General features: G+C 51.3%; 1 protein-coding gene across 1 annotated transcript; it reads right to left on the bottom strand.

Moving 5' to 3' along the window:
• Positions 1–44: 44 nt before the first annotated feature.
• FAM167A (family with sequence similarity 167 member A) lies at positions 45–21652 on the bottom strand. Its single transcript, XM_054629732.2, has 3 exons — positions 21106–21652; positions 13374–13909; positions 45–2746 (listed from the first exon to the last, which is right to left on the bottom strand). The coding sequence occupies exons 2-3, from the start codon at positions 13749–13751 to the stop codon at positions 2483–2485; spliced, it is 642 nt and encodes a 213-aa protein (XP_054485707.2). The 5' UTR covers positions 13752–13909; positions 21106–21652; the 3' UTR covers positions 45–2482.
• Between the last annotated feature and the right edge of the window lie 1777 nt (positions 21653–23429).

The following is a 23429-nucleotide window of genomic DNA, read 5'->3' on the forward strand; positions in this document are numbered from 1 at the left end:
CATCTTGGTGCTTCCCCAACGCAGTGAGAGACCAGAGGCAGAAATCAATACAGACAGAGGTTTTATAATTAAAAAATTGTGCATTTTGACAAACAGCTGGCAGTTACACTCATTCCTCTTCCCCCTTAATGCAGAAAATAAATGTCTGGAACCCAGACGTCTGATTTTCTACTGCCACGTGTAATGATCCACTAAGACTGTGCTTGAATTAACCCCTGCTTTTGGCTACCAGACAAGAGCCCAAAGGCAGGCCCACACTGTACTCCACTCCATTTGAACCTAGAGAGAACCAATCCCCCTTTCCAAGGCATTATTTTAATGGAAAAACCATAATGTCTTTCTTCTGATTGAAAACGCCTCTGAAAATCAGCATGTGGGACACAAAACTGATTTATTTTTATGAAAAAAGTAAACAAAGAAGAATTTTAATGAGGTGGGTTTTTTTTTTTTTTTCCAAGATGTCCATGGGGAAGTAAGGCTGTTCCTAGTAAACTGAATGGCACGGTGGCTGGTTGTCTTGTCCAGAGGCCAAGTGACAGTCTGGTCACAACCCAAAATAAACCTTCCTCACCTGGGGAGCACAAGAATCAGCACCCAGGCGTGGTGCTGATAAAGCTCTGGTGCCTAAAATTCCTTCTTCCTTAGCAGAAAGAAAAGATGCTCAGGGAGCTTTGGGGTGGATGGGGAGGCACCACCCAGGGGTTGTGGGGATGGAGGACTCAGCTCAGAGCCCATAGCCCCACAGGTCTGTGAACCCCTTAATTCATCCCTCCTGTGCAGACCTGTGGAGGAACACAAATTATCTGTCCTCTCTACACCAATCTGGAGCTCTTTGTGGAGCTCCAGGTGTGAAAACCTCCTTGCATCCCCCCAGGCACGTCGGATCCTCGCTGGATCGTGGTTCCCGTCGCGTTTCAGAACAAAGGCGTGAACCCAGCCCGGAGCCTCCCGGGAGAGGCATCCTGTGGGCTCAGATGGACACACAGCAACTGACACACACACACACAGAGCTCACAGACAGCTACAGGCACATCGACACAGCCACAGCTTCCAGAGCAGTGGGGTTGCTCCTCCTGCTCCTCCCCAGGCCTTGGGCACAGCCAGGTCTGCTCAGCCAAGAGCTGCTCCTGCTCGGGCACATGGGGAGGAGCAGAGTTGGGCTGAGATCCTAGAATGGTTTGGGTTGGACAGGACCATAAAGATCATCTCATTCCAACCTTCCTGCCATGGGTATGGGCACCATGAGCAGGATTGTTCCACTCTGACAGGGTCAGGAGCGGGGTGGGCACAGGAGGGAGAACCTGAAGGCATCCATGCTTGATCTGCACTGTCTTGGGTGCCAGGTGTCCCAAAATTGCCATGGCAAGACCTCTGGAGTCCCTTGCTGGGCAGCACCAGAGGTCTCTGCCCCCCGTGCCAGGTACAGGCAGCTGTGTGCACTGAAAGGCAAGAAAACACAGCATCCATCTCACATTCTGCTGGGCAGGGAGGGAACCCCCTGTGTTGCTGAAGGTCCAAAGCTCATCACAGCAATTTCTCCCTTTAATTTTAAGTCCCATTTTGAGTTTGTTACCCAAAAGTCACCTTTCTCCTCTTGAAGTCCCTCTCTCAGATGGATGGGTGCTGCTACAGAGGATCCAGGGTTTGCTGGTGCTGCTGTTGGGGGGCGTCAGCCTGGGGATTTCTCTGACAGGAAACATCTTGGGTACAACATTTCCTTGTTTGCAGGGTGAACCACAGCGTGCCTTGGGGCTGACAACAGGATCCAACAGGATCAATAATGTGTATTGCTCTGGGTATGACTTCCAGGGCACACAGGAGACTTCTGGTCAGCTGGAATGTCTGAATGTGCCCATGGTGAGTCCATCATCTATACCACAGGCAAAATGAAGCTGTAGTGCCCTGGACTCTATGGAGCAATCCAACAAAACATCTTCTCACCACTTCTTGAGGCTGGTACCATTTAACCCACAGTCCTCTGCTTGATGGGAGGGCTCCTTCCCACTGGAAATCAACTTCCCATCTGAAACAGCCCCATGGATCCCACACTTGGAGCAGCAGAGGCTGAGGGCTGGTGCCCAAGGGGACATCCATGGAGGAGAGCAATGTTGCTCCAGCCTGGGAGGAGGGGAAGGGGAAGAGGGATTTTGCTTTGTGGCTGATTTTTGACCCCTCCTTGGATTTTTGAGCACAACCACCCACACCGGGCTGCGTCCTGTGGGAGGAAGAGGAGGAGAAGGGGCTTGGCAAAGGAGCTGAGTGCGTGTGTTGGGTCTGGATGCTCTCCAGGCTTCTTCCACGCAGGTCCTGCCTTCCCCACGAGCATCCCCAGGCCGTTCCAGCGCCAATCTCCACTCTGCCACCAAGACCAGCTGCAGCTTCCCAGGGAAGCTCTCTCCTCATTGGCCTCTCCTCACCCAGCCATGAGGCAGAGAGAGCCCTCTCCCCTTTCCCATCCTTCCCTCTCCTTCCCCCTCCCCGTTCAGCACAGCGAGAACCGGCGGGAGTTGATGTTCATCTTGGTGACCCCGATGAGCTTGAGGGGCGTGGAGAGGCTGAAGGAGCTGACGAGGGGGAAGTCGCAGAAGAGGTCGGCGAGCTCGTCCCTCTCCTCCAGCTCGAAGGTGGCATCGTTGAGCATGCGCTGGTGCAGGTGGCACGTCTGCTCAATCTTCAGCTTGTTGATGTCGCTGCGCAGCCGCATCAGCTGCCTGGCCAGCTGCTGGTCCTGCAGGCGCATTTCTGCCTGGAAAGGGGAGGGGAGAGGAGTTTTAGTGGAGAATTTGCAGCCTCCCTGCTTGAGGCTTGTGCCAGATTGCAAGGCAATGTTGGAATATTACCAATATAGCTGGATGGGACATGCTAGAACTTGTCTGGCCCTTGGTGCTGAACCAAATAGTGGCACTGTGGTGTTTTCACCCCAGAGACGCTTTTGGCTAGCTGGATGCTGCAGCTGGGTGCGTGGAGACAAGTCCAGGTTTGCAGGAGCTCTGGTGGTGGCAGGATGGAGCCTCCTCCCTTAAGAGGGGCCACTCCTCAGGTTTACCTCTGACAGAGAAGCTTTAAGGCGATGGTGAAGGAAAGGAGTCGGTGGGTTTGGATCCAGAGCTTTATTCTGGCCTACAGGCCTCTGAATCCAGCAACAGCTCCAACAGAACTCCCCAAACTGAATGGTTGCTGTTCCTTTTAACCCCGGAGAGAAGGGGAGGGAAGGGGTAGGAAGCCACCAACCAGGTAGAGGAGAGGAGGTCTCAAGGGACAAAGGACACCTGGATGGCCCAATGGCCCCCCAGGGGTAGAGGGCATCCTTTGAATCTGCCAATCACTCGACAATGCCCTTCTGGAATGCCAGGATTGACAGACAGTGCTGGGAGGGGTCAGGGAGGGGAAAGGAGAGATGGCTGACACACCTGGGGGGGAATTATCAGGGGAGTGACCCGGTTTCTGAGGTAAACCCTAAAATCACACTGCAACAAGGCAAGATGTGTTCTATGTGCCATCTGTATGGCAGTTGTGTTTTGTTTATTGGGTAGTTTTCCTTATCTCTTCCACAGCCACTCCTCCCTCAGGAAGGGACATGTGCTGATAACAGGCCATTGAATGTCACTGCACAATTGATAAGAACTACAGCATCCCATTGGGAGATGTGAACCCAGAGGGAGGAGCCAAGCATTCCTACCCGGATAGAATCTGGAGATTCTGGAACACCAGCACAGCTTCTCCACTGGATTCCCCAGAGGAACAGCAGCTGCCTCTTTCTTCCACTGGATTTTCAGAGGAAACCTACACCCTTTTACAGGATCCATGCTCCAGCAGAACCACACCTGACACTCCAGGAGGGCTGCAGCCACATTTCCAATTGGACTGCTACCAACACCCTGACCAACAGGGTGTGAGGTTGGGTTCTGACTCTGGCAGTGTTGTTTTAGTTTACTGCATTATTTTTTTTATCCTTTTATTTTCTTCCCTATTAAAGAACTGTTATTTCCTGCTCCCATATTTTTTGCCTGAGAGCCCCTTAATTTAAAATTTATAGCAAGTCGGAGCTGGGGGGTTCACATTTTCCATTTCAGGGGAGGCTCCTGCCTTCCTTAGCAGGCACCTGTCTTTCCAAACCAAGACAAGTCTGCACAGGACTGTGGAGAATGGAAGGATGTTGAGGTGCTTGAATGTGTCCAGAAAAGGGTGACAAGGTTGGTGAAGGGTCTGGAGCACAAGCCCCTATAAGGAGGAGCTGAGGGGGGCTCAGCCTGGAGAAAAGGAGGCTCAGGGGAGACCTCATCACTCTGCACAGCTCCCTAACAGAAGGTGCAGCCAGGTGGGGGCCGGGTTCTTCTCCCAGGGAACTGGCAACAGGATGAGGGGACACAGCCTTAAGCTGCTCCAGAGGAAGTTTAGGCTGGACAGTAGGAAAAAGTTCTTCACAGAAAGAGTGATTGGGCATGGAATGGGCTTCCCAGGGTGGTGAGAGTCACCATCCTGGAGGTGTTTAAAAAAAATGTGCCATGGTCTGGTTGACAAGGCGGTTTTAGGTGTTAGGCTGGACTCAGTCTCAAAGGTCTTTTCCAACCTAGCTGATTCTGTGAACTCATCTAGAGGTGCTGGATCTGTGAGGGAGACAGGGATCTTCCAAGCCAGCAATGTATCCCAAAAAAATACCAGCTCAGGAGGGGGAATTTTTAACAATTGAGAAATTCTGTGCCTGCTCATGTTTTCAGGAGCACCGGGAAAATGGAATTAAAGCTGTGCCAAGGCTGTTGGCTTGGGTATCTGTCAGGCTTCAGAGCCTCCATCTCAACATTAAACAAAGCCCAAATTAATTTTGCTCATAAGGCAGCAGCCACAGAGAGACAGAGCAATTAGAGGTGGAAAGGACCAATTAAAAGAACACCAAATAACTGATCCCCAAATACTCAGCCTGGGTTTCCAGCCTGAATAAATCAGAGCTGGCCCATGACAGAGTCCACTTCCCCTGTGATTTATTTTATCTCAGTGATTTGAAGTGGCTCTCAGGATGGGATCTCCATAGTTTCCCACAGGACAGAGAACTACAACCTCCAAGCTAATGATCTAAGTGTTTTGGAGGTATTTTTTTCCTCCCCTGGCACCTGGCTTGGGAAGGTGGAAGATTCAGAAGTAATGAAGGAAAAAAGGTCTTTTATTAAAAAAAGAAATTCTAGCTCATAATTAAGAAAACTCATTGCCACAGGATGCTGTAGGTAGTGAAGGAAGGAGTGAACACTTGGTGTGGGAATCAGCCTGGCAAACAGGGGAAGGCAGGGCTGGAAAAGCAAAACAAGACAGTTCCCACTTCCCACCCCACTTCCCCCCTCACAGAAAAGCAACAAAACCACAAAAGCTACAAAGAAAAAAAGATGTGAAAGAAGCCAAACAGGCTCACCAGAAGAGGCTGGAACAGGATGATCTCAAAGGTCCCTTCCAATTCAGCCAGTTCTAGGACTCTATGATTCTACATTTTGGGATAAATTTTCCTTTCCTGGATTTTAGCAGCATGGATGTGATCAGACCATATCAGTTTCCCTCCAGGCCTGGAAATGAGCTGCTCAGTTTGTGGGTGCAGATGCAGCTCTGAGGAAAGGGAGTGAATTACTCCTGGCCTGGTGGGTTGTGCATGAAGATGCAGAAGGGAAGTGAGGAAGGAAAGTTCCCCTTGAGAGACCTCACAAAGACTCTGATATTCCCACATGAGACCTTTCCATGACCCTTTTCCAAGGGCTGCTGCAAGGATGGTGTGAACCAAAGCAGCCTCAGGGTTGCTTTAGCTTTTGCCATGATCCCTCCTCCTCCAGGCAAGCAGAGAATCCCAGAATGGTTTGGGCTGGAAGAGACCTTAAATCTCATCCAATCCCACCCGCTGCCATGGGCAGGGACACCTTCCACTATCCCAGGCTGCTCCAGACCCCATCCAGCCTGGCCTTGGACACTTCCAGGGATGAGAACCTGTGCCAGGGCCTCACCACTCTCACAGGGAAGAATTCTTTTCTAAGTTCTAAATCCCTTCAAACCCAAACCATTCTGTGATTCTCTGACACTACAGAGGTATCCTGGAGGACCTTGCCTGATGAAATAAGACTCCAGCTTGGCTGTCTGGAGAGGATTAAGTCACCTTTGTACCAATCTCTGAGTGAATCTCTCTCTCTCTCTCTCTCAGGAAATCTCTCTCAAATTGTTGTCATTTATCTTTATCAAAAAAACCCCCATTATTTCCTCTCAGACCTCATCACCTGTGCCCCCAGCAGAGCAATGCCACTTGGCAGTTTTTATTCTTCCACCTGAGTTACAATAAAAAAAACCAAACCTATTCTGTTGATATTTTGCCCTCACAACAAATGCTGACATTTTATCAGGAGGGGATCACAGGTGTTATTGAAGTGACCCTGGGTCATTCTTTCTTCTTGGTGTATCAAGTTACCTAAGAGATGCCAACAAAGGCTTCCATTGAATATTTGGAAGAATGTGGGATTAAAAAAGCCTCTGCTGCCAAAAGGCCATTGTGCAGAGAGCTGTGATTTATAGGTGCTTTTTTTTCTCTTGCAAACCAGCTTTACATTTTTTGACTGGCTCTTGTTTTCCCTCTTTTGAGGAATCCATTTGATTTCACACAAGCTGGAAGGCAAAGCCCTCTAGAACATAAAGAGATAAGGAACAAAGCCTGGCAGTGGTTGACTAAAACCATGGGAATGTGGCATTTGGGGACATGGTTTGGTGGCAGCCTTGGCAGTGCTGGGTTAAGAGCTGGACTCAATGATCTTTGAGGGCTTTTCCTTAAGAATTCCATGTTTCTATGAGGGGATGATGTGCACAAGGAGGGGATGGAAGATGGGATGAGGGCTGGCACTGCCTGGGCTCCTTGGAAGGCTGCCTTGTCTTCCCAAGGGCTTGGGAGTTCCTTGCTTGGTGACAGGTCCTGTGGAGGCAGCTGGGCAGAGGGTGGAGCACCAAAGTGGAGCTGCTCTGCAGGGCATGAACTCTCACTCCCCACACTCATCCCTGGGGCTTGGCTTGAGATACAAACCCCCTTCCTGCACCCATGTCTCATTAAACACTGCTCTGTTCAACCCCCCCCCCCAGAATATTTAGAGAAATTTCAGCCAGAACCCAGAAATCCTCATTCTCCTTCCCTTTCCCACAGGCTCTGCACAAATACTAAAGCCATTCCCCCCATCCCATGCTGAGGACCAAACAATCACTGGAAAGGATGAGTGATGTGCCTTTAAAAGCAGCAAAGTTGTCAGGCCAGCAGAGCTCCACAAAGCTGCCTGGCAATGAATAATGGGATTACAGGGGCCACACCACGGGGAGCTGTGGGGTTTTTGGTTTGCAGAGTTCACCCAGGAGGTAACTCCACACTCCAGTTTATCCATGTGAGGCAGCAGCAGGATCCCACACATGGGTGCAGCATCCTGGAGAAACCCATGGGGAGCATCCAGCAGAAGCCAGGCTTTGGATTTCCTTTGATCCTCTCATGGCCAGGGCAAGAAGAGCCTTAGGTGTGTCTTGCTGATGAAAACCAACATTTTAACACATTCTGCCCCTCTCTGCACACCCAGCTGTTTCTCACCAGCATGGGTGGGGAATGTTGTTGGAATGGACAGAATGCCAGGTTGAACTTCCCAGGATGGAAGGGGAACCAAACTCAGGTTCTTCCTGGCAGGGAAGCAATTGCTGGATTTAAATACAAAGCTTGACCACCAGATCTCAGGAGCCTAGGGAGGATTCTCTGCTTGGATTGAGCCTCAGAGTCTCCCAGGGTTGTTTAACAGGGGTAAGGGAGAGAAAGCTCTGGATGCATTCTTTCCTGATTTCCAGTCTAGGTGGCTCATCCTAAATAGCTACAAGCAATTGCCTTCAATTTTGCCTTCAGCAGACAGGAAGAGCAGTAATTTTCCCATTTCCAGCAGCCCATCTTTCCTCTGCATTGCTTTTGGCGGATTTTCAGCAGGTAGCACCTCGAGGCATGGAGATGAGGAGCTCTTTGAGATTTCCCTCTCTTCCCAAAAGAGAAGAATCCCATGGATAATCCCAGTCCCGGCCTGGTCCATGAAGCTCAGGGGGATGGTCTGTGGAGAGGCAGCTGCTCCCACAGGGCCAGCCCTTTTTTATTTCCAAAAGATCAAAAGAAACTGAAATGTCAATTGGCACTTTCCTGAGTGCAAAGGAAAGCACAAAGAAGCACAGGCCACTTGTCAGATCCTTGCCAAACCCTTCAGACAAGCCCACGTTGTCTGTGTTTTGGTTTGGGGCTTCTTCAGAGTGCTCAGATGCCACCCTGTCATGGCTAGTTTTAGGTGCTCACACCCTTATGGTGCAACCCACAGCCCCAGATGAGTTATCCCAGCTCCTTCTGGAGCGCCTGGGAGTTCTCCACCACCACCAGGAGAGCTTTCTTTGCCAGCTGGACCATGTTGTGGGTCCCAAATCTCACTCTTCCTCACTGCTGGCTCCCTCTCTCCCCAAAACAGAGTGGCTGCACCCAAACTGACCCTTGGGGACGGTCCTGTTCATAATAATAAATCCTAAACTCTTCCCTAGTTTCAGCAATTTAACAGTAGAGGTCACAGAGTCACACAATGGTTTGGGTGGGAAAGGACCTTAAAACTCATCCTGTTCCACCCCCTGCCATGGGCAGGGACACCTCCCACTATCCCAGGTTGCACCAAGCCCTGTCCAGACTGGCCTTGGACACTTCCAGGGGTGGGGACACCACAACTTCTCTGGGCATCCTGTGCCAGGCCCTCCCCATCCTCATAATGAGGAAATTTGGTGCTGCATTGTTGTTTAAATTCACTCAAGCACTTGTTCAGCCAATGTGAGTATCCCAAATGGAAATAACAGCACTTAATATTTAATTTTTAAAAATCTGACCAACAGGACACAGATGCTTTATGATTTCCCAGACATCTGTGTTCCTTTTCAGGTCTTTCCTACATTCTGGCTCACACCCCTCAGATTTCACTGCCAAACTGGTGAATTTGAGCTAGAAAACTGATTTTTCCTAAAAGGACAAAGTTAGAACTGTTCTGTCTCTGTTCACAGCGTTGTAATTTAGCCATACTTAGGAGGGAGAGGACTTTGAATGCTTAATTTTATAACTTGTAAAACCTGGCAAATTTCAAAAGCAAAGAGCAAAGTGTGACCCCTCCAGCCCTCGAGTCTGTCACCATCCCTGGGCTGGTGATGGTTTTGCTCTCAGCACAGACGAGGAGCTGCCACACTTGACAGTGCAAAGGCAAACACAAGGGCAGAGAAGAGGCAGGAGGAGCTGGGGAGGGAAACGCTCCAGCCCCGGGGCAGCTCAGCACATGCTGAGAGCTGCAATTTGCTCCTACACCTCCACAGAGCCTCTCAGCACAAAAAACAAGAGCAGTTTGCATGTCTGAATAAATCAGCTTCTCGGGGGCAGGTTCCCAGCAGGGCCCAGCTGAGGCTCTGTGGGTTTGTGTCAGTCCCACAAACCTGGCTCTGGCATGGGTCACCTGAGGTGACAGGCCCAGAAAAGCAGATTTTTGGGTTTGTTCTTGCTGGAATGGCTCTTGAGGTATTAAAAAGTCTTTTTTTCTCAGCTTTGTGCTTGAAGAAGAAGTCAGGATTCTCCGGCTCTGGTTTTTAAGGTTGTTTATTTTCTCTTATCTCATACATTTTCTTTTGGACTTGTGGAGGTCTGTCCAGCAGGTCAGGTTGAGGCACACTGACTGCTCTCAGGGTGGTGTTATCTTTTTATACTAAAAACTACATGTACTTTATTTACAATAATTTTTTTGGTACTTATTACCAAAGTTAGACAGTTTGTCTTTATCTGAAACTAATTTAAAAGTGTTACTGTCACAGCAGAAGATGGAGGACAAGAAGAAGAAAGATAGGACATGCTTAGATTCTTTGATATTGCTTTTTGAACTTCTATTCTAAAAACTTTAAAATTTTACTTTTTCACTTTGTGATAAATTTACTATCATTTTATTCAAATATTTGTGGCTTGTAACTTTTCCCATAAAGTTGGTAATTGTTTCTATGGGTTAAAATCAAAGGCACAGCTGTCTTTGACTCCATGCCAAGGTTTCTGAGCCCCCCTGACAGGTTTCATGTCTTTTAGGGCAGTTAGAGGAATGTCTTGGGTTCTGACAGCAGATGGACAATAAAACCTTGGGTTTTGTCTTTTGCTTCACTTCTTAACCTGAGCAGCCTGAACCTGGCTGAAGTCAAAGCAGATCAGACTCTGAAGACACAAAGGAAAATTCCTTGCAGTGTCAGATGATGGCTTTTGTGTGGATGGGGAGTGATGAGAGATAGGGCAAGAGGAAATGGCCTCAAATTGCACCAAGAGAGGTTTAAATTGGGTATTAAGAAAAAATTTCTTCAGCAAAAGGATTGTCCAGGGCAGTGGAGGAATCCCCATCCCTGGAGGGATTTGAAAGCTGTGTGGATGTGGCTTGGGGACACGGTTTAGTGCTGGCCTTGGCAGTGCTGGGGAGTGGTTGGACTCAATCTTAAAGGGCTTTCACAACCTAAACCCTTCTATGATAACACCAAATTTACTCTCCTGCCTCTGCTGCTTTTGGCTGGGATAGAGTTAAATCCAAAACTGGGTGGTCCTGTACCAGCTGCCTGATGGGAACAGTCATCAGCATGTGCAAACTCCTGAAGCTCCAAGTGCTTGGCAGGAGCTCCCTGGGACAAGCCAGAACCATTCCAGGGTGAAGCTGTTGAAACAACCCAGCCTGAACAGGCTGGGAGCTGTGCTGAGGGGTGATGGAGCTGCACACTCTGCATTTCCCTCCCTAAGGACAGGGCTGCTGCTCTTCCCTGCATGGGAAGAATCTCCACATTCACCAGCTTCTGCCTCTCCATTGGATAGGTGAATCCTACAGAGCCCACGTAACCGCTTTGTGGGATCACAGGATCATGGAATGGTTTGGGTGGGAATAGACCTTAAAGCTCATCTTGTTCCACCCTGTCATGGGCAGGGACACCTTCCACTATCCCAGGCCACTCCAAGCCCTGTCCAGCCTGGCCTTGGACACTTCCAGGGATCCAGGGGCAGCCACAGCTTCTCTGGGTGCCCTCCTCACCCTCACAGGAGGGAATTCCTTCCCAATATCCCATCTAACCCTGACATCTGGCAGTGGGCAGCCATTGCCCCTTGTCCTGTCCCTCCAGGTCCTTGTCTAAAGTCCCTCTCCATCTTTCTTGTAGGCTCCTTCAGGAACTGGAAGGCCACAATCAGCTCATCCCAAAGCCTTCTCCAGGCTGAACAATCCCAATTCTCTCAGCCTTTCCTCCCAGCAGAGCTGCTCCATCCCTCTGCTCATCCTGGTGCCTCCTCTGGACTCTCTCCAGCAGCTCCAGGTTCTTCCTGTGCTGGGTCAGCTCTGCAGCTGGGGTCTCACCTGAGAGGGGCAGAGAGGCAGAATTCCCCCTCCCCTGCTGCCCACACTGTGGGATCAGCCCAGGATCTGGTTGGTTTCTGGGCTTCACGCTGCTGTGGAGCCTCCCTGATGGCTCTGCTACCACAACATGAGGAAAAAATCTTGTCTTTGTTGGGATCTTTGGAAGCTTGTTTCTTTATTTGACAAGAAACTGCATTTCACTCTTGAAATGTAATGTGAAATGCACCTTTTGGTTCCAGCACCATGTGATGGGATGGCCTGGCTGTGCTCCCTCTGCCTGCTGGCAGCTCTTGCCCACACTCGTGCCTCCAGCTCAGCTATTTCACCCTGTGGTCAGTCAAAAAAATTGCTCTGTCTTTTGGGGAAATTGGTCTAAATTACCAGTCACATCCAGATGATACCAGACTGGTATAATTAAGTGGCTGGGAAATGGAGAGTGAGGAACAATTAGGGTTTGCTTGGCCTTTTCTCATCTTTAATTCAAACTTTCAGTTTTTGACAGATGGTGGTTTAGATACCACACCCCAGTCTAAGGGGTAGAGTCAGATTCTGAGACAATTTGTACTTCCATCATGGGCAGAGATTGAAAGAAAACCCCAAATCTTTTAAAATCCAGGGTTCTGAGAAGGAAAATCTGCTTCTTACTCTCTTCGATCATCTTGAGATTCAGGGTTTCCATCAAGTGTGAATTTAAGATTAGACCCAGATTCAGGTCACAGATCTGGAGCTGAGGTTCTCCAGAGCACTGAGGGGTTGTAGGGGATCATCTCAAAGCTGTTCCTAGTAGTCCTGAATTCCTGAAATCATGATCCTAAGAAACAAACTCACCAAAGTGTAATATCCAGAACCACCTCTGTAAATAAATCCTCAGGGGGCCGGTGGAGTTGGGAGAATGCAGCAACAGAAAGTTGACAAATCAACATTATCTGAAGCAAAAGTCACAGAGAAATCTTTAAAACTGCTATTCATTTTTGTCAGAAGCTTTCCTCAAAGATTTCAGTGCTTCTCAAAAACAAAGTGTCTGCACAGGAACATTTTCACAAGTGCTGGCCACAAGTGATGTCCCGGCCCCTGCTGCGAATATTCCTGCTGGGACTCACAGGCAAAATTCCAACTGGGCAAGAGAAACAAAGCCACGTGTCATGAGTCACTTCCAGTGATTTGGGCCAAATAATAAAGAATTTTCATGCCAGCGAAGAGAAGGGAAGTGTGGTTTTGGTGTCTGATTGCTTCTACTCTTGTGAAGAGCACCTGAGCTCAGCCTCCAGCTCTGACTTCAGCTGCCCTGACAGGGACATACCCATCCTATCAACCTCCAGAGAATCACAGAACACCCTAAAAGGGAAGGGACCCACAAGGATCATCAAGTCCAACTCCTGGCCCTGCACAAGGCAACCCCAGAATCACTGGATGTGCCTGAGAGTGTTTTCCAAACATTTCTTGAGCTCTGTCAGGATTGGTGCATCCACCTGGGAATTATCCCCAGGCTATGCTGACTCCTGAGCTCAGCTGGGAGCTGGGTCAGGCCCAGGATAAATTTGTGCCAAAAATCAGGATAGCAAAGTGACAGAGAAAAGGTGAATTCCAGCCCTGGCTCTGTGGATTTTCCTAGCACAGGTTCCTAGAAAATATAAAGGATTTTTGTCCTCTCCTTCTCTGTGAAATATCCAGCACATAAAAACCAGAAATAAACAGATGTGTGAGACAGGGCCCGGGGCTGGGATGGGGGGGATGACTGAAATGTGGACTGGGTTTGAATCTAGAAATAACAACAGAGGATGGGCCTGGAAGAGCCAGGTGTGGAAAACAAAATGAGTGATGGAAAATTCAACAAGTGATGGAAAACACAATGACTGATTGTTGCCTTTCCACCTGGGGCTGAAGGCAGGTAGCAACAAGGAGTTTCCCCACTCTTTCATTTTTATGCCTCTTGAAAATTTGTGCTAACAGGGACAGGCAATCACTCACCAGCTCCTTCCTGAGCCACGTCAGAGCTTCGTCGATGCTCTCAAAGCCACCTATCCTCCCCGAGGTGACAGTCCCCTTCTCCTGGCCAGGGCTCCCATTGAGGTGCAGCTGCACCTTCCTCATGGGCACAGTCTCCCCTGGGCTCTTTTTGGCCTTGGTGGCCTCGTCCTCCCTGTCTCCCTCGGCCTGGGGGCTCTTCCAAGCCTGCTCCTCCAGCTTTGCCTTCCATTCCAAGTAGGAAGGGCGCCTGGTCTCCAGTCTCAGCTTCTCTGTCAATGCCTTGAGGGTTCTCAGGTGATCATCTGGAGGAGGAACCCCCCCAGAGCCAGCATCCATGCTGTCCAGAGCCTCTTCTATTTGGATTTGGGGCACAGCCATCCTCTCTGGCAGTCCAAAGGCATAGAGGTGGGCTGGGAAGGACCAGGGATGGAGATGAGAACCCTCAAGGTTTGTCACGAGGTGCTCAGCACAGCTCCCTGGAGGACAGCTGAGGTGTGGGCCCCTCCTCAAGCACCAAACCAGCCTTGGATGAACACCTAGAAGAAAAAAAAAATGATTGATTTTGAGAAGGAAAAGGGAGTGAGGAAAGAGAGACAGCTCCTGTGAGGGTTTTGGGAGAGGCTCAGTGCCAAGGTGCTGCAGGGGAGGGTGACCTCACCTCGGTTATCTGAGTGCTCTGGGGCAGGAACAGACAGGCTCTGGCTTTTAGCAAAGCTCTGGTTACCTACACCTCCAATCTTAACTCAAGGGGCTACAGAAGGGTGGCCAAGGAGGCCAGGACACATTCCCAGAGCCCAAAGTCCTCTGGAGACAGCAGTGGCTGCTGCTGGATGTTGGGATGTCTGGTTTTGCTGATTTTCTGCCTGGCAAACCCACATTTCCCCATCTGGGCAAATCAGGTCCAGATGAAATAGGACAACCTGAAAGAGGGGAAGTTTGGATTAAATATTAGGGAGAAATCCTTCCCTGTGAGGGTGGGGAGGGCCTGGCACAGGTTGCCCAGAGAAGCTGTGGCTGCCCCTGGATCCCTGGAAGTGTCCAAGGTCAGGCTGGATGAGGCTTGGAGCAACCTGGGATCATGGGAGGTGTCCCTGCCCATTGTAGGGGGTGGAATCTTTAAGGTCCCTTCCAACACAAACCATTCTGGAAACTCAAACTTCTCCTAAGAGTTTGAGTCAAAAGGAGAACTGGGAAAAGGGATTTATTCTTCACCACACCACACTTTAGGATCCAGTTTAAGATCTGGGTTTGCCAAAGCTGCAGCCTGAGGACTCAGCTCCCTCCTGGCCCAGTGGCTCCAGTCAGGAATGTGGTCCCAGCCAGGTGAGGAACTAACCTGGGGTGCTGGCATGGTCTGGGCTCAGACACCCAGGGAGGCTTGGACTTGTGGTTTCCATCACTGGCCACGTCCAGTTTGTCCAGTGGGAATGGTCCCTTGTAAACACCCTTAGGAGCAGCAGCACAGAGATGCCAGGAGCTTCCTCCCCACTTCTCCTCCTGTCATGGGAGCTGTGCCCAAAGCTGGTCTGACAAACCCTGGGACCTGGAGGGGCAGAGAACTCCTCAAGAGTTAAGCTCAGGCAGCTTCTGTACTCGTTTGCCAGCAGGATCAGATAGGAGACATTCTCAAGGTCGTGTGCTCATCTATAGCTGAGCTAGGAATAGATCCAGAGCTCTCCTCTGAACGTCAGGCACAAAACAAAATACTTCTCTGCCTGCCTGGTGAGGTGCCTGGAAAACCAGGCAGGATGTGTGCAGCTTCCTAGAGTTACTCAGCCATTCTTGTCCCTGCCATTCCCCCAGGGGCACGTGCAGCTCTGAAATCCAGACCATAATTACGCCTCTCCAACCTTTTCAGTGAGAAGATTCAATTTGAAATAAACACTGAGTGAGAGCAAGACTTATCCCAACAATTGTGTGTGGGGGCACATGAGCTGAAGGAGGAGTTGAGAGCGTACACACAGACAGTGTGGGGGTGGAGGATTACTCATGTTGTGGTCTCCTTCCTGCTCTTATTTATGTTAATGAGAGTTTTACAGGGAGAGGGAGCACACACAGACACTCTGGCAGGTTGGAGCCAACAGCTCTCGTGCCTGGAGCAGCAACAATTTTCCTTTTTTCTGTTGAAAAAGAGAGGGGAGAGCAGTGAGCTGCCCTGGTGGAAGAGTTCTCTGCAGGGCTCCGGGCATGTCGATGAATTTACCTTTCCTCCTGCTCCAGCCTCCCCAAATCAATAAAGAAAAACAAGTAATGACTCTAAAGACCTCATTTCTGAGCTTTTTTCTCTATCCTATGAGACCTCTGTGCAGATTGCTGAGGGTGGCCCAAACCCAGCAGCCCCAGAGTCTGCTGCAGTTCCACACTGGATTTGCTAATCCCCAGCAAAGATCATATTTTTATCATTTTCTGAATGCCACAGCTCCAAAACAGAGCCCCACACAAACTCTTTTGTCCTGTTTTTCAGCGTGTATGGAATCCTCAGGGTGGCAATGGCCCCTGGTATTTGAGCCCTGGGCACAGCTCAGTTAACATTTAGAGCACTGGACCATGAAAACAGAACAGCAGCTTGGAGCATCCCCTTTGTCACAACCCTGCTGCCATCTCCCCCTCCCTGTCACCACAACTCCCAGCAGTTTTGGAGGGGATTTGGTTTTTCTGCCCTAAAAGCAGCATTGATTCAGCCCATCCTTCACTTTCTCTCCGGTGTAACATGAAAAGTCTCAATCCCTCTGCAGGGACACCCCCTAAATTGGCAGCATTCCCCAGCCTGTCCAAATTCCAAAGTGACAGAAGGGAGCCACCTCTAATTTCCTATCAATACCTTGGACTTGGATCAAAGACCTGCTGTGGAGAAAGAGATCTAAAAGTTGTAAGTGTGAGAAAAATGCCCTTGTGCTGTAACACAAACCCTGAGAGTTACCAAATTCCCAGGAACAAACCTGCCTCTGGCTCAAATCCACATCCTCCCAGTCTCCCTGCCCTAGGCTTGGCTCCCCCTAGGCTGGCCTGTGAGAGGGGATTTAAGTGATTAATCCTTGATTTGTCTCATTATCACACCTGCCACAGGGAGTTTGTGCCACTCTTAATTAGGGGTAAAGAGTTCAGCCCCAAAACAGGGGGAGGATGTGCTCACACCTCACTAAGAACTTCTGCTCAAGGATGAATCCTGAAAGCACAGAGCACAACAGGCCACTGAGACAATAACAAAAAACCCCTTTAACTTCTTTTTGGTGTTAGATTTCCACTGGAGAAGTCAACTGACCTACCCCAAGGGATCAGCAGAAGAACCAGCCTGGGATGGAGAAATAACAGGAATGTTAAACTGGGACTTCAACAATTAGCCAAGGAGGAGCTGTGGAAAGCAAATTATTCTTCTTCCTTCGCTGTTCCTGGTGGACTGTGGATTCTTGTAACACCATTTATTATTGCAGAGGAGCAGCAGTGGCTGCAGGAGTCTGTGTTAGAGGAATTCTGCTCCTCTGGAGGCTGGGAGGACAAAAAAGCCTCGATAGGAAACAAAACCTCAGCTGACAGAAGCCCTTTTGCCACACACACACACCATGGGTGACACTTCTGGCATGGAGCAAACAGGGCAGAGGCAATGCTTCAGCCTGTGAATGACCCTCAAACAGCACCTCAGCCCCTCTGTGCCTCAGTTTCCCTCTCACTGGGAAGTCAGCCTGTGCAACTGGCCTTCAGGAAAAATGCTCTGAGGGTTTTCAGAGATGTACAGAATTCACCTCTGATTTATCCAGGTCTCACCTGGGTGCTCATGCTCTCACTCCAGTGGGTGCAGGGACATCCCCCATGATCCATGGAGTTTGGGATGTGCTTCCCCTGGCCATTTGCTCTGAAGGTTTGCACAGGGATCACCCAGATAAGCCCTGGAGTAAATCTGAGCTGCCAGCATCACCATCCAGCTCTGCAGCTCCCAGCAGCAGAGGAGGACCCTGAGCCTGGAAAGGTGGGGTGGAGGAACACTGAGGTGGGGGACAGTGCCTGGTGTGCAGGGAGAGCTGTGTTTGCCTCCCTCCATGCACAGCAATGACACAGGGATGGGGTGGGGGTGACTGACCCCCCTGGGGGTCTCTGACCCCCCCCCGGGTTTCTGCTGCAGGTTGGGAGAGGGGCAGAGAGGAGGAGATGCCTGTGAGAAGGGGTTGCCATAGCAATGGAGTATGGCTGAGGGAGGATGGATGTTCCAGAGCATCCTCAGGGCAGCAGAGACTCAGAGGCCTCAGGAATGGGGTGAGGGAAGGAGAGACCCATCAGGATCAACACTGCAGCTCCCTGGAGCTGCTGGATCCCTTTCAGGGTGGTTGCACATCACTCATTCCCTTCCCCATGCCAGAATGAGCTCTGTCAGGAGAGGAGCTGCTGTGCTGTGTGGATTTGGTGAGCTGGGGGGTTCCTCACCCTGCCAGAGCCCCCCCATCCTGCTGGCTCTGCACAAGGGCTCTGCAGAGGTGGAGAACAAATCCCTGGGCACCCCGCTGACCCCGAGGAGAGCTGTTTTCCTTGGATTTTATTATTCAGTGTTTACCCACCCAATCCTTTTCTGTAGCAGCTGAAATCCTCTCCTGCAGAAAAGCAGCCTGGTCCCAAAGTGACCTTCAGCTTCCCTCCCTTCCAAAGGACAAAACCCCAGCGCCAGGAAGAGCTGTCTGATCCTGAGGAGCCAGGACACGCTCCAGGGCTGGAATTGGTGCTGTCAGGATCAGATGCTCTCTGCCTGCTCAGGATGGCTGGGACAGGATGGAAAGGGCTCTGCCCATGCTGGAGGAGCCATGGCAGAGCCCTCAGTGACACTGAGCACGGTGCCCATGGAGACCTTCTGGCCACGCTCCTGTCTGTGAGCTTGTTTCTTTCTCCATGGAAAAATGACAGCACTGATGGGACCAAAATGGGCATTACAAGCATAATGTGGCCATGGAATTCACAGAAAAATGGGGAAAAGGGAAAAAGATGGGCTTTCCATTCACATATGACCTGGAGCAAGATGAGGGTTTGCTCCAGCACATCCTTCTGCCCAAATGGCCTCCAGAAAGAGCCCTGAACACTGCAAGGGAGGAGGGGAGGGCAGTGGGGGCTGCAGAAAACCCATCAGAGGAGTGGAGGGATGCAGAGATGGCTGCCCCAGCCCTGGCAGCGTCCAAGGCCAGGCTGGACAGGGCTTGGAGCAACCTGGCATAGTGGAAGGTGGATGAGCTTTATGGAAGGGACCTCCCTCCCAGCCCAAACCATTTCATGATTCTGTGAGATTAGAGGGGACCAGTTTGCACTCCCTGCCCCAAGGCACTTCTCCCTGGCTGATTTCCAGCATCACAGGCAGAGTCAGAACCTGTTTCAGTAAACACATCTGCACCTTCCTGCCTGACTCCACCTCATCCCTCCTGCGTCCCCCACACAGCTTCTAGCAGGCTCCTGGTGAGGCAGCGGGGCCCTTGCAGCTCCATTTTCAGACCGGTTAGGCTCCCCTGGATCAGCAGATTTCCAGGCTTTGTGTGGAAATCCTTGGCATTCCAGCAAACCAGTCTTCTAGTCGGCTGGAAGTGGCTGCAAACTGGGGAGCTGAACGGGGTCAGTGCTTACAACCCACCAGCCCAAACCAGGTGGGATTCCTCTCGGGAGGAGAAGGATTAAGGAGCAGAAGCAAAGGCAAGTTTTCAGGCTCTTGGTGAAGTCACCATGTCCACCTTCAGTGTGTTCTGAGCTCTGTAGAGCCATGGATTATGGGCAAGGGTTTCATCTCCACTCTCTGCCCCAGGCTGCAGGCAGGTTTTGGAGCTAAATTTGGAGGTGGCACAGCCACCCTGTTCCCCGAGGTGCCCCCAAAGGATCTGTGGCTTGGCACAGCTGGTTGTTCCCCCTTTTTCCCCACTGCCACCCCAGGCACGGCCACGTTTCATTACCCTGCCCCTGTGCCCAGGGTTATGAAAGGGGCTGGGATTCCTTGGGAATGAGCCAGGGCAGGCTGAGAAATGCTCTCTTCCCAGGAGACTAGCACGGGGAGCTATTTTTTCCCCAGATGCAGCATGCAAGGGTGTGTTTTCAGAAAGAAAAAAAAAAAAAAACCAACCCAACCTTTTTGTTTTGTTTTGTTGATCTCCAATCTGCTCAGCACCCAGCTCAGCCCCTGCAGGGACAACACCAGGGTCACTGGAGACCCCCAGGCTCCAAGTTAACACGATCAGGGGAGTGGGGTCAGCCCCTTGGTGACCCCCTAATCCCCTTTACATGCCCCCTGTCCCATCCAATTATCCAAACCATGATCATCCAACCCCTGTCCCCAGACCTGTCTTCTCCCAGTGCTGAGCTGCTCTGTAGCATTTAATACCATTCAAGATCAGCTGGTTGCAAACAGACCCTCCTCTCCCTCCCCCCAGAAGGGCTACGCTGCTCTGAGGCTGATTATTTTTATTTTTTATTTTTTTTCTCTTTTCCCCTGCAGTGTCTCTGCTACATTTGCAAACACCTAATGGCTGCGGGGCTGTTGCAAGCCCAGAGCCCGGCAGAAGCCGGATTCCTCCCGTTCTGGTGGATTTTTGTGGTGTACAGACCCCCCCCTCCATGAAGGATGGGGGGTGGAATTTAATGGGCATTCGAAAGCAGAGAAGAGCTGGGATGCAGAAACCCAGCAGCATCTCCCGTGTGCTGAAATGATGGCTGGCACAGTGCAAACTCACGGCAGCCAAAACAAGCTCGTTCCCGCTGGAAAGTGGGGAATTCCTGGGATACAGGGGACGAGCAGACAAAGCCAGAGGAATCAGCTCCTCGCTGGAAGCCAGGAACTTGCTTTCCATCCATTCCCACCTCCCCTCCCGCCTCTGCTGAGATCTCCGATGTAGGAAAGCTCCGGATTGTGGAATAACAGGGGGAGCATCGCGGGGAAACAGGGAGGGATGTCCTTAAAGAGGTGCCTGTGGTGGGAGAGGTGCCAGCCCTGTGGCTGTGGGATGGGGATGCTGCACACCCCGGGGTGTTCGGGCACAAACACTCGTGCTGCAAGCTGGCGCTATTATTTTAACAATTAGCCCCAGGCTGTTATGAAGGGCTCTGAAGAAGTTCTGTCTGTTATTTTGTTGGGTTTTTTTCCCCCCTTCTCGGTGTAAACGTGAGCTGCGAGGGCCAGACCCGAGCAGGTGGAAACCTGCTCTGCTCAGCACAGAGGTATTTTTGATTTTTTTTGATTCAAAAACCAGAGGTAGCAGGTTTTTGTTGGGTTTTTTTTTTTTATTTATTCAAAAAACCAGAGGTAGCTACGCCCTGCGAGGCTCATCCCACCATGTCTGCACTGCACAACCCCACCAACCTTTCCAGGTTCGGGAAGGTTTGCAGGGCTCCCGAACATCTCAGGCTGGGGGCAGAGGGAGCAACAGGTGATGGTCCCGAAACCCGGGCAGCCTCTCCCCTGTCACACCTCACCCAGCGAGGAAAAATCCTCCTGGAGAGGGTGAGCAGCCCCACGCTGCTCCCAGCTGAGAGAAAAGCCACAAACATCACGGGGAAAGGAGGATTCAGACATTCCCAGTCAATGGGGAGCCATCTCCAGGGAATGTCGGCGGGGCAGGGGGGGACGCTTTGCAAACCCCACAGCAGAACCGGCTGGCCAGACCCCGCTGCGGTCCCCATCGCCCCTCTCTGCTGCTCCTGGGGTCCCCCGCAGCCCCCGTGCTGGGTGTCCCCAGGGTGGCTCTGTCCCCCCCAAGCCACCACCAGCACCAAAACTTACCGGGGCTGGAGTCAGGCTGGGGATTATTGCACGGACATCTCGGCTCCCTCCTTGCACCTCGGGTCCCCAACTTGGTGTTTGCAGAGCGGTGTCACCAGTGCCTCCTCCTGGAGTCTGTCTCATCCTCCTCCTCCTCTGTGTCTCGCTCCAGCAATCTGTGCGTGTGGTGGTTGGTTTGTTGTTTTTTGCTTTTTTTTTTTTTCATTTAGGGGACTCTTTTTTTTTTTTCTTTTTTTTTTTTCTTTCCCCAGCGGTTGCGTCAGGGCTGTTGCCTGGAGACAGGCGAGCTATTCCAGTTTGAGCTTTTCAGCGCCGATTTCCTCTCTCTCTCTCTCTTTCATTCATACCACCGAGCCCTGAACCTACCTCCCACCAAGCAATAACCCTGGAGAGACCTGGAAGGGAGGAGGAGCTGCACAGCCCGGGTCCTAAACATCCTCCGGCACCCAGGAGAGGGAGGAACATCCGCGATGCTTTCGGCGTGGAGAGCAGGGATGCAGCGGTCCGGAGGAGGGCAGGTACCCTCGAGTCTTGCAGGAGATGCCCGAAGGAATCTGTGGCTCTTCCCGACACCACCCTGCTGCTGTCCCCATGCTGATGGTGTTTCTTAGCACGGATATCAGCCCCACCACAAAGAGTTTGGGGTCTTCTGGCATTCGGGAGAGCTTTGGGATGATGTTTTCCAGGTTCCAACAGGGATTTTGCAAGGATGCATCAGCATCTCTGGGAAGCCCCAGGGAGGTGCTTCCCTGGCTGGTACCATCCATCCCCGGGCAGAAACAAGCTTAGGAACCAGCCTGTGCCTGAATTTTGTGCCGGGGAAGCTCCTGTTGCTCCCACAGCTGCCCCAGAGGGGCTGGGAACAATTTTAGCTGCTTCTGAGGAGGGACGGAGAGAGGCAGTGCCCCGGGACAGAGGGGGCTTCCTTCCTTCCTTCCTTCCTTCCTTCCTTCCTTCCTTCCTTCCTTCCTTCCTTCCTTCCTTCCTTCCTTCCTTCCTTCCTTCCTTCCTTCCTTCCTTCCTTCCTTCCTTCCTTCCTTCCTTCCTTCCTTCCTTCCTTCCGCCACTTCCGCCACTTCCGCCACTTCCGCCACTTCCGCCACTTCCGCCACTTCCGCCACTTCCTTCCGCCACTTCCTTCCTTCCTTCCGCCACTTCCTTCCTTCCTTCCTTCCTTCCTTCCTTCCTTCCTTCCTTCCTTCCTTCCTTCCTTCCTTCCTTCCTTCCTTCCTTCCTTCCTTCCTTCCTTCCTTCCTTCCTTCCTTCCTTCCTTCCTTCCTTCCTTCCTTCCTTCCTTCCTTCCTTCCTTCCTTCCGCCACTTCCTTCCTTCCTTCCGCCACTTCCTTCCTTCCTTCCGCCACTTCCTTCCGCCACTTCCTTCCGCCACTTCCTTCCGCCACTTCCTTCCTTCCGCCACTTCCTTCCTTCCGCCACTTCTTTCCGCCACTTCCTTCCTTCCGCCACTTCCTTCCGCCACTTCCTTCCTTCCTTCCGCCACTTCCTTCCGCCACTTCCTTCCTTCCTTCCGCCACTTCCTTCCTTCCTTCCTTCCTTCCTTCCTTCCTTCCTTCCTTCCTTCCTTCCTTCCTTCCTTCCTTCCTTCCTTCCTTCCTTCCTTCCTTCCTTCCTTCCTTCCTTCCTTCCTTCCTTCCTTCCTTCCTTCCTTCCTTCCTTCCTTCCTTCCTTCCGCCACTTCCTTCCTTCCGCCACTTCCTTCCTTCCGCCACTTCCTTCCTTCCGCCACTTCCTTCCTTCCGCCACTTCCTTCCGCCACTTCCTTCCGCCACTTCCTTCCTTCCTTCCTTCCTTCCTTCCTTCCTTCCTTCCTTCCTTCCTTCCTTCCTTCCTTCCTTCCTTCCTTCCTTCCTTCCTTCCTTCCTTCCTTCCGCCACTTCCTTCCGCCACTTCCTTCCGCCACTTCCTTCCGCCACTTCCTTCCTTCTGACACTTCCTTCCCTCACTTCCCTCCCTCCCTCCTCCTTTCCACCTTGGCCATCAACCCCCAACCACCCAGGCCCCTTCCCCCATTCCCAGATTCAGCTTTTTTTCTGAGAGAAACCCCTTCACAGCCTTTTTATTCCTTTTTTTTTTTACCCTTCCCTTTTGCTGTCTGATCCATCCCCCCTGACCCCCTAAGGGCAACGGGGAGATTTACAGCCCCCTCCTGAGCTCCAGCATGGGAGGGCTGGGATTTCCGACCTCACCTCCCTCCGAATGCCAGGGGTACCCCAGACCCCCACAGGAATTTAGAGGCTGTGCCTGCACAGGGTTTGGAAATCTGGAGTGCAGAGAAGGGGGGTGTCCTGGATGCAGCAATGCAGAT

The sequence above is a fragment of the Agelaius phoeniceus genome, chromosome 3, assembly GCF_051311805.1.
Source record: "Agelaius phoeniceus isolate bAgePho1 chromosome 3, bAgePho1.hap1, whole genome shotgun sequence".
NCBI classification, from domain to species: domain Eukaryota; kingdom Metazoa; phylum Chordata; class Aves; order Passeriformes; family Icteridae; genus Agelaius; species Agelaius phoeniceus.